The sequence below is a fragment of the Nannospalax galili genome, unplaced genomic scaffold (genome assembly GCF_000622305.1).
Source record: "Nannospalax galili isolate Female #2095 unplaced genomic scaffold, S.galili_v1.0 scaffold247, whole genome shotgun sequence".
Classification (NCBI taxonomy): Eukaryota; Metazoa; Chordata; class Mammalia; order Rodentia; family Spalacidae; genus Nannospalax; species Nannospalax galili.
This window is the reverse complement of record NW_008356952.1, coordinates 392,098-409,156: the sequence shown is the minus strand read 5'-3', so window position 1 is coordinate 409,156 and position 17,059 is coordinate 392,098. Positions and strand designations below refer to the sequence as shown.

Genomic DNA, 17,059 nt, shown 5'->3' with positions numbered 1-17,059 from the left:
ATATATGCCAATGATACCAGCCCTTGGGAGGCTAAGGCAGGAAGACCACAAGTTCAAGGCCAGCCTGAGCTATAGCAAGATTATGTCTGAAAGAAAAAAATCCCTGAACTATTATATACTTTCAATGAATATGCTACCCAATTCTTCACACTTCAACCATAACTCAGCAGTCAGCTATGAAGGTATTGCTTACCTGGATCAAAATTATCACCAAATATTCTCTTGGCAGGAATCTTCAGAGCCATAGCAGGAAACTGTTTCTTTAGCTAAAAGTTAAACAAAAAAAGCATTACATGAACTATTTCTAAGTCTTTTACTTATGCTTACACTAAATCCAATACAATGTGATATTAAAGAAAGTTCATCATTAGACATATTTTAAGTATGATGATATAATGTAGAATATTTATTATCAATAGAATACCACAGACTGACTAATCATCCTATATTTTATCCCACTAAATCACTTAGTTTGTATGTGACCCTGGGCAGGTTACTTAACTTGTCTATGTGTGGTGGTCTGAATGAGAAATGGCCCCCACAGGCTCAGGCATTTGAACACTTGGTGCCCAGCTGATGGTGCTGTTTCAGAAGGTTCATGGAATCTTTGGGATGTGTGGCTTTGCTAGAGGAAGTGTGTAATTGGGGGTGGGCTCTGAGTGTTACAGCCTCATCTCCCTTCTAGCTTTCGCTCCTTCCTGCTCAGCTTGCTGCTCTGGCTGCCATGCCTGCTGTTTCCTGCAATGCCCTGAGAAATGATGGACTCCTATCCCTCTGGAACTGTAAGCCAAAATGAACTTTCTCTTTGATAAGTTGCCTTGCTCATGGCTTTTTTTTTTTTTGGTCTTTTTTGAGACAGAGTCTCCCTGTAGCCCTAGCTGTCCTGGAACTGGAACTCACTATGTAGACCAGGCTGGCCTTGAACTCACAGAGATCCGCGTGCCTCTACCTCCTGAGTGCTGGGATTAAAGGCGTGCACCACCACGCCTGGCGCTCATGGCTTTTTATCACTTACAGAAAAGTAACTAATACAGAAGTTGGTACCATAGAGCAGTGTTACTGTGAAGAACCTGATTATACTGGTTTTTGGAGGTATGTGGAAGACTGGAACTTTGGACTGGAAAAAAAAAGACACTCAAATCTTAACTAACCAGTCTCCAGCCACCTTAGTCATGAAGGTACCACAAAAACTGGCCATTGGATCTGCACTGAATTATCTGATGGTCCCCACACCCATGCTTATGAACAGTTACAAACCACTTATGTACAGTTCCACAAAAGGCAAAAAGTTTAGAAGGTAAAGTTGCCTACACAATCTTTTAAGAAAATCCAGAAAGCCTCAAATTTCAGTTGTTATGATGTTTTTGGATAAAACTTGATTTTATCTCTCCACCAGAAGTTCACATACACTATACTCCTGCTATATTAATTTTACCTAAGCACAACCTAAGGTGTACTCAAAAAATGCTGACCATATAGATATTGAGAAGGTAGGAGACACAGAGCTAACAGTTTTCACCAGCTTCCAAAGTAAACCAGTTTTTTTTTTTAAAATCACTAGAAAAATCAAGAAGCATAATCCTACTCTTATTGCTATTTTCCTTCAAAAATGTTATCTCACTCATGTCACTACAATTACTATCTCAAAATCCTGTTTAGCAATATGTAGCTATATGTAGAAAATTAAGACATGAATATTTTAAAGAAAAAATAAAGAACAGAATAAAACAATAAAATGTTATCTTTGAATAACAGGAAATATTGTAAGTTTAACATATTTTTATATTTCTCTATTCAGATTTTCTAGAATATGTAATAATTTTACATAGGGGCAAGTAAAATGTCTCCTAAAATTGTAACATTATTATTATTATTATTATTGGGGATTTTTTGCATTTTAATTGAATTTTTATGATTTTCATACAATATAGTTTGATGGCATTTAGATCCTCTTCCCTCTCTACCTCTCCCCACTGCCTCCTGCCCAATTTAATGAACTCTCATATATAGAGAGAGCCTATAGAGTATGATGTGTGTCCCCCAATGTCCTTCAGTGTGGATCCATCCACTGGACCCACCAAGAGTCACAACCCTCTAAGACACTGTCTTTCCCACTCCCAGCAGCCATCAATTGCCAAAAGTCTCCTAGGCTGAGTTGGGATTTCTTACCCATTTCCCCATCCATGTCTATACTGAGATTTTGTCCTGTTTGAGCTTGCATGGAACTTGTGCATGCTGTCACCATTGCTGTGACTTCATATGAGTAAATGACCAGCTTATTGGTTTTTTTGAGCTGCCCTGGATCTCATAAAGATCCACCTGCCACTGCCTCCTGAGTGTGGGAATTACATAAGCCACCACATCCAGATATAACATTAATTTTTAGAAATTCTATTTCAATTAGCAAATCAGTTCAGTATTATTTGGGACAGATATAGTAAAATGTTAAATAAGATAAGTCAGAAGTTATCTAACTTTAATAATGACTTAATAAAACCATGAGACACTGTGACACTATAATTCATTCCAGTCCACTTGGAGACTAGTTTCTCTTTTAATTGAGATAACTTTAACTTCCTTCATACTTTAAAAAAATATATTACTGCCTTTAATCCCAGCACTCGGGAGGCAGAGGCAGGTGGATCTCTGTGAGTTCAAGGCCAGCCTGGTCTACATAGTGAGTTCTAGGACATCTGGGGCTACAGGGAGACCCTGTCTCAAAAAGACAAAAAAAAAAATCTTACAAATGATAGCCTACAGGCTTAGATATTTTTAAATTTTTATCTTATATTTAAATTTATTTAATTATTTACTTTTATTTATGTATGTGTGTCTGCCTGCTATCTGTATGTGTACCATGTTTATACAGGTACCTGTGGAGACCAGAAGAGGGTATCAGACCTTTTCCCTTTGCTGCTTGGTAACATGCATGAGTTTATTCATACAAATAAAATTTCTCTTCTCTTGGGGTTTTCTCAAGTGTTTTGTTTCTAATAGAAATCTTGTAGTCTCTTACAGTGTTATAAAGTTTGTCAAACTCTGCATATCTTCTGAAGACGAACCACTCGCTCCTGCCCACAGAGACCAGAACTTTATAAACCTGTGGAGATAAATATGGCATAACTTAACAAATTTTAACTGTAAAAAGAACATTAGCTGTCACGCTGGGCATGGCAGTGCATGCCTTTAATCCCAGCACTTAGGAGGCAGAGGCAAGTGGATCTCTAAGTTTGAAGCCATCCTGGTCTACATAGAAAGTTGCAGGCCAGCTGAAGCTTCAGAAAGACCCTGTCTCAAAAAGACAAAAACCAAAACATTAGCTGTCTAAATACATTAAAAACTTTTAATATTCATGAACTTGATATTGTTTATATGACTCTCCAAGCACCACACCAAATGAAGCATGTATTTTATCTTATCAAGCAGTTCTGAAAAGTCATGAAAATTTTGTTATTTTCAGAAAATAACTGTGGACACGTGTGTACTCACTGTCTAGATCTATTGTCTAACATTTTTTTTTTGTATTCTTGTTTCAGACTTTCTTTCCCAAGAATAAAACACAGTCAACTGATGTCAGTTTTCTTCCTTAGCAGTTAGCTATTGCTGTGAAATTATCAAGTATTTTCAAAAGTGATGCCTGGCCCAGAGTAAACACTCAACTATTAGTTCCCTTCCTTCCAGACCGTCTTTATACAGTATTTTCAAATGAAAATTTTATCCTTAGATTTTCTAAAGCCATCTTAAAAACATATCTAATATTTTCATATGTAATCTCATAATCATAGTCAACAATCATATGAAGAATAATTAACTCCTACTGGACATAAGAAAATGTTAGCCAAAAAGTTGACAGATTTAATAAAAATAAAAATGAGACTAAAAATCAGCTTCATTTTCTCCCCTCTATGCATCAGAACCAGTTTAAATCATCATCAGTTACAGAATTAACTCTCATAATTCATCCCAAAGGTACCCTCAGAATATAATTTAACACACTGTGCACTTGGTCTTCGTCAAAAGGCAAAGAAGCAATAATTCAACTATAATGAATTATGAGACAAGAGTTTGGGGAACTGTGATGGTTAGTTTTTGTCAACATGACACAAATTAGAGTCACTTGGCAAGAAGGAAGCTCAATTGAGGAACTGCTTCCATCAGACTGGCCTGTGGTCATGTCTGAGGCATTTTCATAATTCATTGATGTAGGGGAGATGCAGCCCACTGTGGGCAGTGCCAAGCCTGGGCAAGTGAGCCTGGGTTGAATAAGAAATGTAGCTGAGCAAGCCAATAAGTAGTAGACCATTCATTCCTCCATGGTCTCTGCCTCCAGGTTCCTGCCTTGACTTCCTGCCCTGACCTCTCTCAATGATAGACTATCACTTGGAAGTCTAAGATGCAATAAACTATTTCTTCCCCAAGTTAATTTTGGTGAGAGTGTTTTAACACAGCAATAGAAAGTTAACTAGAACAGGAGTCCAAAGATCTTATTATTTCTAAAGGGAAAGTAACAATAAGTGAAAAATATGCAGACAGGGTGACTGACAAAGGGCTCAGGTTTTAATTTGGTATTTTACAGTAAAGACTAGCAAAGAAATATGAGTTGCTTTGGGGGATTTATTATACAAGTGTCCATAGTCTGTTAGTGTAAGAGAAGACCAGGCTCATCTCAGAGCCACATAAATGTGTATAAACTACGCTTTTCCATGAAAGGCAGGAATCGACACCCTCAACTTCCCTTTAGATAATACTATGAAGAAAATATTGTTCTGATAGTTGTGTGATTATACTATATGAATACTGTTTAAGAAATGGTCACATTAACATTCTGAAGGGTCCCAGGATGTACAGCCATATTAAAGTTCTAGCTTTCTGTGAGAAGAGGGATGAATGACATCCCACTAAAAGATAAGGCAAAGTCACTGGTACCAGTTATCTGAGTAAGGGATGTATCAGTCAGATGGAGGAAAAAGAGGGCTGGGCACCATGTGAGCTAAGACTTAGGACTGTCAGAGGGAGCTAGTAGATGTAAAATGTTAGAATTGAATCTAAGGTAACAATCCCCAAATGGAGCAAATCAGACGTAAAGAGGAGAAGGCCTAGTCAAGTGCCAGTGAAGTTGGCTGAAACTATAGATTCACTTGATCCACTTTTCAGGATTAGACATGGCTTAGAATTAGCACTGATAGAAAAAGACAAAAACAGGTTTGTATTTTCCAGCCCACCGAGGGCAGTGCCAAGCCTGGGCAGGTGGGCCTGGGCTGAGTAAGAAATGTAGCTGAGCAAGCCAGTAAGTAGTATTCCTCCATGGTGTCTGCCTCCAGATTCCTGCCTTGACTTCCTGCCCTAACCTCTCTCAATGACAGACTGTCACTTGGAAGTCTAAGATGCAATAAACTATTTCTTCCCCAAGTTAATTTTGGTCAGAGTGTTTCATCACAGCAATAGAAAGCTAACTAGATTTTAAAATCCTTTGTACCTACTTCCTGGTGAGGAGAGGAAAAAAAGGGAAGCAGTCTCCCCTGGCTAGCCAAGACAAAGCCAAGTCTAGGTTCCAGGATGGAGAGGCTCTGCAGCAAACACAGGAACAGGCCTTGCAAACATGGTAACGATATGATTATAAGCAAGTGCTATTAAGTAGCAACAAACATGAAATTATCTTATGTATATCTGAGTAGTACCTTAGTATCTGTCTTGCCCCAACAGAATGTAAGTTCCTTGAGAGCTAGGACTGTGTCACTCCTGCTACTCTCTGAATGTCTAGTACCTAGAATAGTGCCTAGCATACAGAAATTCACTAACAATCTGTCACATGGATAAATTAACGTATAATTTAGACTTAAGACCTGCTAGATGGCAACACATGGCTGACTCTCTGAGAGTTATACAAAAGGCATATGAAGCCAGGCAAGGGAAGTGGAGCTCTGTGAGATCCAGCCTGGTCTACACAGTGAGTTCCAGGCCAATGAGGGGCTACAGGGAGATCCTGCCTCAAAACAAAACAAAACAAAAACCAAACAAATAAACACTGGGGTTGGAGAGATGGCTTAGCAGTAAGGAGCACTGGCTGCTCTTGCAGAGAACCCACATCTGGTTCTCAGCACCCACATGGTAGCTAACAACTACCAGTTAACTGCAGTTTCAGGGGATCCAACACCCTCTGTTGACCTCTGAGGGGATCACACAACATGGGTGCACTGACATACATGCAGGCAATACACTCATACATATAAAGAAAACAGAGATAAAAATTTTTAAAAAGACAAAACAAGCAAACCAAAGAAGCATATGAAAACAAGAATATAAAGTATTGAGCACTCAGTAAGTCAGCGTCTATTTTTGTTCTGAGTACAGGTGCCCAGGCCTGCTTATGTGGAACACAGACTGTGCTGGATGAGTGTGGTGGTTTGAATGAAAATGTCCCCCATGGCTCCAAGTATTTGGACATTTTGTCCCCAGATGGTGGTACTGTTTTGGAAGGTCTTGAGGGTGTGGCTATCCTGGAGGAAGCAGGTTACTGGGGGTGGGCTCAGAGAGTTCTTAGGCCTTGCCAGATCTCCAGCTGCTCTCTTGCTTCCTGTACCTGATGATGTGAGAGCTTAACTTCTGTTGCTCCTGCTCCAGCCACCTCCAGCCACCATGCCTCCCCACCATGACGGACTGTAATTTCCCTGGAACTGTAAGCTCAAATAAACTCTTCCTTCTATAAGTTGTTTTGGTCAGTGCTTCTATCACAGCAACAGAAAAGTGACTAATATAATGAGCTACAGACATGTATTTATATAGCCATGTTTTGGAAAGCTGAAGACTGTACTGTGGTGACTGCAACTAATATTATTTCAACAATCATCTGTAACTCTAGTTCAAGAGGATCCAGACACCCTCGTCTGTCCTCCATGAGCATTGTATGATACGGGTTCACTGACATACATGCAGGTATAACACTCATTACACATAAAAATAAATAAATATCTGTTTAAAGGTCTAGTGAAACAACACAGCAGGAAGTCCTTCCTCAAATGACTTTGCATTTTAGCAGGCAGAGTATACATAAAAAAGACAAAATATATCAGGTGATTATTTAGAAAGTAAGTGGGACAGAGTAAAAGGGGTAGGGCGAGGTATGAAGGTGCTATTTTGTATTTTAAGTGGTCCCCCCAAAAAGGCCTTTAATCAGGTAATATTAATGAAGACGTAAATGAACAAAGTGACTGGGACAGGGCGTCTGAGAACCCAGGGCGTGGCATGGGAACATGAGGATAGGGGTCTTGCTAGAGGCCTCCCTGACCCTTTCATAGAATGTGTAGAAATACTTGTCTCTCCTTGAAAAAAGCAAAGGGTACCCAAGTTAACCTACTGCCCACATTGTATGAACTTCTACCAAACATAACAGGATATAAAGTTCCCGAAGGACAGAAAAGCCTAGAAGTAGAAGCAAAAAGTGGGAAGGAAGGAAAACTTGCATACACTCTACTGCTTAACCCAAAATATAACAACCTTCAAGATGATATGCATCATTTAAGATATTGTTGATAGCCAGGAGTGGTAGCACACTGGGGAGGCAGAGGCAGGTGGATCTCTGTGAGTTCCAGGCCAGCTTGGTCCACATAGTAAGTTCTAGGCAGTTGGGGCTGCAGGGTTTTTTTTTTTTAAAAAAAAAAAAAAAAAAAAAAAAAAAAAAAAAAAGATATTATTGGTAAAATATACAATCTTACACAGACACACCTGCAACACAGAAGTTGGGGAGAGATAATAACCAGATATATACTCTAACCTCTCTGTACTAGGAGGCATCAGTACAGGGAAGTATGTTTGTTTAGGGAATAGAGGGCCAAAGAACTGTTCCCCTGTTCCATGTCTGGAAGCTCGAGAGAAAGCCACCATTTGTAGTCTCTCAGCCTTTCTTACATTCTCACAAATTAAGAAGGGAGAATGGAGTAGTCATATAAAGGGTTTAGCACAACTTTTCAGTTTTTCTCAATGCTCATAGATCTGACTTGAAAATCACTTGTCACAGTGATTTTCAGAGGTTCAATTTGAAAGGATTAGGTGACCCACTCATTACAGGTTTGTGACAGATCACTGAGCTAAGCTCAGATAAAGACATGTAAGAGCCCAGGGGGCTGTTGAGCTACTGAATCAGCATAGTGCATCTATGAGACCCTGGTCATGCCAACAGAAGAGATTTTCAAGTTCAAGTGCAGTGGCCAGCAATGAACACTGGCTAAAAGTCTAGGCTACATCATGTTAGCCATACTGGGTATTTGCCAGAACAGACAGTCTACAGTTTGTACATCAAAGCTTTAAATGGATGACAAGAAGGAAGCCAGTCATCTATTCAATGAACACTGAAAGTGGGCATCTTCCTATAAACCAAGATGTGAACCTGAGGGAGGGCTGTGTGCTCGAATAAGACAGCCTGGGCATTTTTTACCCAGATGAGACTAGGTACTAAACAGTGTTGAACTAAATAGTTGAATGAATTTCTTCATACTACACAGTTGAGGGCAACTTATAGGGAAAACCAGGTCAGAAGATGTATTCAGGAGAAGGGCAAGGGATCTCTACATATACTAACTTAGTACTGGAAATAAATACAATATTCTGTTTTATTACACTAGTAGGAAAGTTCTCAGCTGGAAAGATGAGTTAGAGGTTAAGACCATTTTTTGTGCAATCATCAAGAGTTAGGATCCCAGTACCTATTTAACAGGCTGGGTATCCTGAACATCTGTAATCCCATCTCTGAAGAAGGCAGATAGGAGGTTCACTGGGACTTTCTGGCTTCCAGTAGCCAAGAAAACATGAGTCCTAGGTTCTGGGAGAGATCCTGCCTCAAAGGAACAGGTAGAGTGATAGGTGAGAATGCCCAAAGATACCTAATTACTTCTTATGGATGCCACACATATGCATAGATGCGTAAGCATGCACACCTACATGTGTGCATGTGTATACACACAAATTATAGTAAGACATTATGGAAATTTTAAGACAGTAGTTCTTAACAAGGGATTAAGGAGCTGACAGTGCATACAAAATTACAAGTGCAGAGACCAATATGTCTGTACACATATATCTCCTGACAAGAGGATTTATGAGTTTCAAAGAATTCTCCAAAGGGCCAGGTAAACAAGCAAAAATCTGCACTGAAAGAGACAATTACTGTTACAGTAGCTAAGGAAGGCTTTGTGGTGGATTGCTCATTCAAAAGAAGTATGTGGAAATCAGAGGAGAGGCAGTCTAGGTTAGAAAGAACAGAATCAGAAATGGCAATTGTCTCTGCAATTATTTTCCCCTATGCTCTATGTTGCATACTTACAGTAAACCTCTTCTTCTTCTCTCTGTGCTCATCGGAGCTGGGAATGCTTACACTTGGGCAGCTCTCTTTGTAATCCATGGTGCAATCTCTTTGTATTGTCTCAAAGGACACCAAAAAATGAGTCTGAAGAAGTCCTCAACAGAAGGTAAGTACAAATAACTAATCCAAAATATGAAATCTTTTGAGGTAATGTTCAAATCCCATCATGGAACCTTAATCAATAGAAAAAAAAAGATTATTAGCAAAACAATTTAAAAATACTATCATGGGGACAGGAGAGATGGCTTAGTAGTTAAGAACACCTACTGCTTTGCAGAGGACTAGAGTTGGTACCAAGCACCTGTGGTGTTAGGAGGCTCACAACCACCCATAGCTCCAGATCCAGGGTATCTTAACACCCTCTTTTAAACTCCGCAGGCAAATGCACACTTACAGATGCACACCCATACATACAAAATAAAAATAAAATAAATCTTTAAAAAATACTGTTTTGATTTGTCTTTCCTTATAAGGGGACAGAGCAGACACTTAACTCTGGCAGGAATTTCGTTTTACTTATCTTAAGTCTCTGCCCAGGTTAAAGATTTAGTTTCTGCTATGTCCCATCACTAAACCACATCAAACATTTATACCCATCTACATTCCTCAGCACTCAAGAAACTCCAGCAACTTATATGCTGTGGTTCATGTGGGCTTAGGGTCAGCACATTTAAAGGTGATGTAACTGGATGACCAGATACTGGCCCCCCTATGTCGGTAAGCTACTGCTTTAGTATGAGAACAGGTTGAGTCCATCACTCTTTTAAAGAAGACTGGCCTTATCTGGGAGCCCCTGGACTTAACTTCCCCATCTGCAGTAGAGGTAAGAGGGAGAATGTTATGAGCTATACTATTCCCACCCCTCCCTTGAGACTATGGTTATTGAGTGATGGTCCTGCTGGTACATTACTACTTATGACCTTAAATGTCTGTTTATGCCTTACTGGAGTGTATAGTACAAAGAACAGAACAGAACATCAGGCCTCAGATTGCCCTTTGGAAAAAGACAGAAAGGTATCACATCCAATAGCATCAGGAATGAAGGAGGAAGATGGAAGAGCTGTTTCTCACAAGATGCCCAAGATACAGTAAGAGCACAGGGAGAACAGGCAGGGGTAGAAAACTCTACTCAAGGTATACTACCAAACCAGGGCCAGAGGTCCTACATAGGTAACTATGCTAGTTAGTCTGCATTTGCCCTGCCAGATTCAATCACAAATCTTTCTCCACCCTGGCACACTCTTATAAAGACGCACTGAGGCCACCGCCCTCCCATCCCAGTATTCTGGCTAGGTTCAACCAAAGAAGCACTAACAGAACAGAGGGTAAGAGGAGTGGGATGCTAAGATTATTTTTCCTCCCTGGTCTCTTTTTAATAGTAGTGATTTATTTAACAGAAGTCACAGTTTTTACCAGGCAGCCCGTTCTCCCATAGCTACAGATGAAGGCCTAAGAGTAACAATGGCTTCCTGATCTTGTGAGGGAAGAGGGAGCTTCCCCATGCCTTGCTTGGGTTTCCTTCACCCTGCCCATAACACCTTAGTAAAGGGTCCTTTAGTTAGGCTCTCTTCATTACTTTTGAGTATGCCATGTGCTAAACAGGTAACTGGTATCAACAATAGGCTCAGGAAACGGAGCTTCAAATATGGGATGCATATTTTATATGTGTCCTGATAACCCTTTTGTGGAGGAAGAGGATGGTGCAATGATATATAGGAGGACAAGGATGGGGTGCAGATAGACGGCAGGGTGCTAGAAATCCAAGCAGCTGATGAAAGTGCTGACTTTAGAGATTGTAGCATGGACTGGGGTTGCTTCTAGTTGCCCTTGGAGGTGTGCACACAGCAAATGAAAGGTTGAATATGGGAAATTCCAGGATGGGCAGGAAAATCTACAGCTTTAACCTCTTATGGCTGCCAGCTGATAGGGCTAAGAATTCAGGAAAGAGTTTAATGGTAAGTGATATAGCGCAATTTTATACATCCAATCATGCAGTCTCGGATGCTGACATAAGTACACTGGCAGGAAAGCAGATTCCCAATGATGGATGTACAATCTGGGCAATACAAATGAGGCTCAGAATGCTGACTCCAGTTCAACTCAACTGAACTTCCCAGCTGAAAGCAGCTACCTTCACCACCTCTGAGGTGTCTAGACTCCTAACAACACCCCCCATATGACTCTTTGAAGTTGCTTTACAAGGAGATGCCAATTCTTCATACTTCCGTTCCCTCTGCTCTTCATTGCCTCAACCCAAACAAACTTTAAAAGAAGGTCAAGACCAACTCTAAGTGGATATCAAATTCAATGTTACACTAACTATTGTGGTCCATTACAAAGCCACAAGCATATACTGTTGATCTTTCTCTAGGCCTTTCCCAAGAGTGATCCCCAGCAATTCCCCAGGGTGCCTAACCACTGTAGAAAAGGAAATAAAAACCCTTCCAAAAGGTTACTGGATACCACTTCTGAACTGTTACCTCTGGAGAAAAATGTGCTCCACTAGTCACAGCTGGACTCCCAAATATGGCATACGGGATGACGGTGACCCTAGTACCTCAGTGGATTCAATAGATCTATAGGCCTGTTTGTGCCTACTTCCCTAGTCCTAGAATTTTACTGGAAATAAATATATGAGTTTACTAAAAGGCCAACTCTCCCTCCCTGGTTCCTTGTCCTGTCTATAAAAGCTATTCCAGGAGAAACAATCATGTGGAAACCCGACAAGCAACACAGAATTGCTGACCCCTTAGGGTTTACCAACAGCTACTGCCCATTTGGGTCGTACTGGCTTAAAACCCTTGCAACTGGTCAATCTATTAACACTAAGAAAGTAACAAAATATATTCCATCCACTATCCCTCAGAAATCAGGATCACTATAAAAAAACCTGGAGGAATCAGGAGTGTTAATCCCATCATATCCCCACTTAAGTTGCCTGTTTACCTGGGCCAAAGCTAAAAAGATCTTGAAACATGACTGGATTGCCATAAATTTAATCAAGTGGTGATGCTAATTCCAGATGCAATCCTAGATGAGGTGTTTTCAAATGATGAATATTAGTACAACCCCTGATAGCAAGTACATGACTATTCACCTGGTAGACATTTGCTTTTCTACCAGCATCAATCAGTAAGGACAATGAGATGCAGTCTTCCATCATATGACAGACAGCAGTATCTACCATTCACTGTCCTGAGAGCTAATTTGCATTGTCATTGTATGGTCTAAAGGGAACATGCCCATGTTGACCTCACAGGCTACCACAATGCCCCATCACATTGGTAAAATTGCCTTAACTGGTCCCAGTAAACAAGAAGTAGCAAGCACTCTGGTACCCATGGAAGACACAGAAGAGTATGGAAAGAAGATGCCATTGAGGTTCAGGGATCTACCATGTGGATGGTTCTCTAGGCCTTCCCTGCTCTGAGCCAAGAGAAGTGAGATGTGCTATATTCTACACCACATCCACTGAGACATAAGCAAAACAACTGGGAACTTCAGGTTTGGATGTGCTATTCTGTCCCACTTGCTGAGAAACCCAGGAAGGTGCACTTTTCACTGAAGCCTGTTTTAAGAAAACGTCCTGCCATAATAAAAGCCGCAGTAGCCTGAGCCTCTGCCTCAACACACTCAAGCGGCACAGAAATGACATGTCAGACAGGGATGGATTAAGGTGTCTCAGACAAGCACCAAGGGAAGAGTCAGAGCTACAGACCCCTTAGGATTTGCCAACAGCTACTGTTGATTTGGTTCCTGGCTTGCTACTCAGCCTAGGAAGAAATTAGGCACCTCTCTAAGGAAAACCAAGAAATTGCTAACTTCAACAGTAAGCACATCATAAATAGAACACTATTCGATTCACCAAATAAAAAACTGGACATGTATAGCAGCAGTCCACTCAGTACAGTTAAAGCAAAACTGGGCCTAAGCAAGTCTGGATGGCACAAGTATGCTTGCAGAAATAAAGGGCACAGTTTCCACTAGTAGCAGTTAGGGTATGAACCTGATGGTGTGACATTGGGCTGTTACTCATACTGCATTATTCCATAATATGTACAGAGACCTACAGGAACGAATAGACTGATGAACCAACCTCCCTCCCTCCCCTCCCTTCCCTCCCTCCCTTTCTTTTTTTGGTTTGAGACACGGTTTTGGTATGCGCCCTTCCTGGTCTTGAACTCCAGGCTTAGAGTGATCGATCCTGTTGCCTTGGCCTCCCCATAAGTAGTTAGGACCACAGGAGCATGTGACCATGCCTGCCTATCATAAACTTAAATGGTTAAAAGTAGAATTAGGAAGGGGCTAGAGAAATGGCTCAGCAGTTAAGAACAATGGCTGCTGCTGGAGAGGGCCTGGGTTCAGTTCCCATCACCCACACTGCAGCTAACAACCATTTTTAACTTCAGTTTCAGGGGATCCAATGCCCTCTTCTGGCCTGTGAAGGCATTACATGCACAGGTGCACTTAACATACATGCAGGCAAAACACTCATACACATACAAATAAATAAATCTTTTTTTAAAAGTAGAATTAGAAAAAGTAACCCTGACATTACTATGAATTTAATACATACTTAACTCATAAAAGTCAAACAATAGAATTCAACAGACCCATCCTCTGGCCATGTACTAAACAGAGTAGAACGCGAAAAGGAATGACATAGGAGCCCACAACTGGGAAAGAAGAGAAACAACTATGCTGTTCATGTGGGAACAAAACCCAGAACTTTTAAAGAAGTTCAAAGGTATGTAGCACTCTTCAAAAGAGTAACAGAAGAAGGACCTGCCTTCACTCTGCTGGCAAGGCAGAAGACCATCTTGTTGACTGATTCTTGGGGGAGGCTGGCTTGTCTAGGCATAAGAGACATGTTCCCAGTAAGATTATCTATTAGATGCTAATTCACAGTGGAATAACTAATCTTGCTATCCACCTCATCAGTCAATTTAGGCAAGTCCAACAAGACAGGAAGAAATGGGTCAGGTGAAAGAACTATCAGAGACCAGCCAGATTTTAAGATGGATGGTGAATTTGCAAGGGTAACACAATAAGCTAGAAAATATCATATAACAGTTCTCACTTGGGAGTAATTTTGCCCCAGATTCAATATTTGGCAGTGTCTGAAGACATTTTTACTTGTCTCTACTTGGAGGGGATAAGGAATGTTGCTGAGAATCCACAATGCACCCTATAACAAAAAAAGATCTGGCTCAATGTCAATAGTGCTGAGGCCACAGAACTAGTATTGGAGGCCGGGGAGACAATCTGTGGATAATTCACTAAGCTAAGGACTAGAGTTTAGATACCCTGCACCATTTACATGCAGGGAGAATGTGGAGACCGATCTGTAATCCTAGTGCTCCAGTGACAGAGATGGGATCCAGGATCTAATCACAGAACAAGCAGGTTAGCTAGACTTAACAGGACCTGCAAGTTCTAGTTCAAGTGAGAGACCCTGCCTCAGTAAGCAAGGTAGAAAATGACTCAAGAAGACTCCTGAACACTCATACACAACACTCATACAAATAACTACTCATGCCTATCATATCACCCAATCCCCCCAGAAACCTGAGACAAGTATCATTATGCCCATTCTACAGATGAAGAAAGCTAGGCTTGATCTCACGCACGGCTTGGGTGACAACATCCTGATCCAAAGTGCAGACCACCCACCACATCTCCCAGTTTCTCATGCTCCCATTGCACTTGTCCTTTTTTTCTATATCATCTCTGCAGACTCAAGAGTTGGAAAGACTTCTAGTCATCCATAAGGCTACCAGGTTATAGAAAGAAAACTGTGAAGAAAAGACACTTCTGAGTCCGCCACCAGGAGCGTCAGGTTCGGGAAGGATTGTCAAATGTGGCCTCTGCTTTCCCCTTCTGAACACAACACATGCAAACATCTAGCTAAGAGCTTGGCTGGGTATTGGCCTTATCGTGGACACCAGCAACTAAATTATAAAACAGACAGGATGCCATCCAAAGGAGGTTTTTTAGGAATTCCTGCCTGGTGCTGTAAACTTGCTCAAAAGCCCTTGACTTGGGAGGTCTTAGGCCCTAGGGAGAAACATACTATTTTTGTTTTGTTAAATGGTCATGTCAAAATGCTTTCACAATTATTTATATTTATACCCATAGATGTGTGCTGCTTGGTCAGAGAAGCTTCTTTTTTGCAGTGAGCAGCAGTTAATTCAGAGACTCATAGCTGTTCAAAGTACTGATAAATTACATCAAAAAAGCCTCTCAGGAAATTCTAACCCCAAACTAACTGGCTATTTGTACTAAAAGTCTACTATAAAAGTATATAATCCATATCTGTTTATTTCTGCTTCTGAGGATACTAGCTTCAAGCATATCAGAAATGTTTCAACAGAAACAAGGCAAGTCTTTGTCACAACTGTAAATTAGGTTCACTGCAGAACAATTAAAAATCCTAACAGCTCATGAAAGATACACAGTAACCCTCTCTCTCCCTTCCTCCCAGCCTCCCTCCATAAATCAGTTACAACTCTTCCTGTTTTCCTTACTAACATATCCTTCCTCTAATGCCTACTCCACCCCCTCTTTGATTTTTCTGTCCTGTAATCATCAAGTTGTCCCAGTTTTTCCTAGATTTATTAATCTTACTACAGATACCTTTATACTCTGATTTTCGATAAAGAAAAATGATATAGTTGGAACACAATGAAGAGTTGCATCTAACAATTTGAGAAATGATCAAGACCCTCAAGGACTCCCTGCAACTGGCTCTATTTACATGGAGGGAAAGGAATGAGTGAGGAGGCCAAAGTAACCACTGATGGCCCTCTGTTTTCTTTACTAGAATCAAAACTGCCAGAAAAGAAGGAAAGGCTCTAAAATTCTCTAATAATAACACATCCTTGCTTGATCCAGAACCCCCACAGGGCTGGAGTGGAGGGAAGGGGTGAGGGGTGGAGGATGGAGGATGGGGGTGGGGTTGGGGAGGTGTTGTGCTAACAGTGGTGGCAAGGCTTGGCCCTGTCCTTCTCAGCCTCTCATTGTGTCCTGGGTTCCATATCAAAAGGGTGGCTGTATGGTTCTCCCAAGCATTTGCATTCAGAGGCGCATTCCCAAGACATTTTGCAGGCCAGTGTGAACACAGAACACTGCAAGGAGTTCCTGGAGGAAGTAAATGGTAGGATGGGAGGCCTAGAGTAAAGCTGATTCTGACTGAGGAAACTGGAAGAATTCAGACTGAGGCACACACACACTGTAGAAAACACACAGCCCTCACAAATTCAAAAATTACTATTTGAGACTCAGTAACCTGTTCTCGCTTCTATTCTACTCCTGCCTCCACTCCATTCCTCCCACAGTACCTAGGGGCTAAATCTGATATGCTTAGAAATCCCAACCTGCCAAAGTGAGATGCTCAGAGTCAGTAACTGGACCATCAGCATTGCTTAATCAGTCTTCTGAATCAACACTTTCTCCCTCCTTCAACCGATTACTCCCATCCTTCACGCGCACCATTAGGCTGTGGTATCTTAATAAAATCCTCCCTCAAAACTTATTTACATGGTGCTCACCATATGCTGGGTATGTCTCAGTAGTCTGGGCCTCAACTTAAATTATTTATAACACTCTTAACAAAGGCATTTCAAAAACAAGGAGAATTTGGATAAATCACAGATGTTTATGTAGTATAATAAAGTATATAAATTCTAATTTTGCTTTCAAAAT

At 40.9% G+C, this 17,059-nt stretch overlaps 1 protein-coding gene across 2 annotated transcripts in view; it reads right to left on the bottom strand.

The window, feature by feature from the left end:
- Positions 1–17,059, bottom strand: part of LOC103751373 (serine/threonine-protein kinase Sgk3) — a 136,334-nt gene that overhangs the window by 47,169 nt on the left and 72,106 nt on the right. For both annotated transcript variants that reach the window (XM_008854767.3, XM_008854769.3), the window contains exons 2-4: positions 9,317–9,528; positions 3,017–3,100; positions 194–266 (exon numbers count right to left, since the gene is read on the bottom strand). In XM_008854767.3, the coding sequence (XP_008852989.1) occupies positions 194–266; positions 3,017–3,100; positions 9,317–9,394 (235 nt within the window). In that variant the 5' untranslated portion in view covers positions 9,395–9,528. The remainder of the gene's footprint in view (positions 1–193; positions 267–3,016; positions 3,101–9,316; positions 9,529–17,059) is intronic.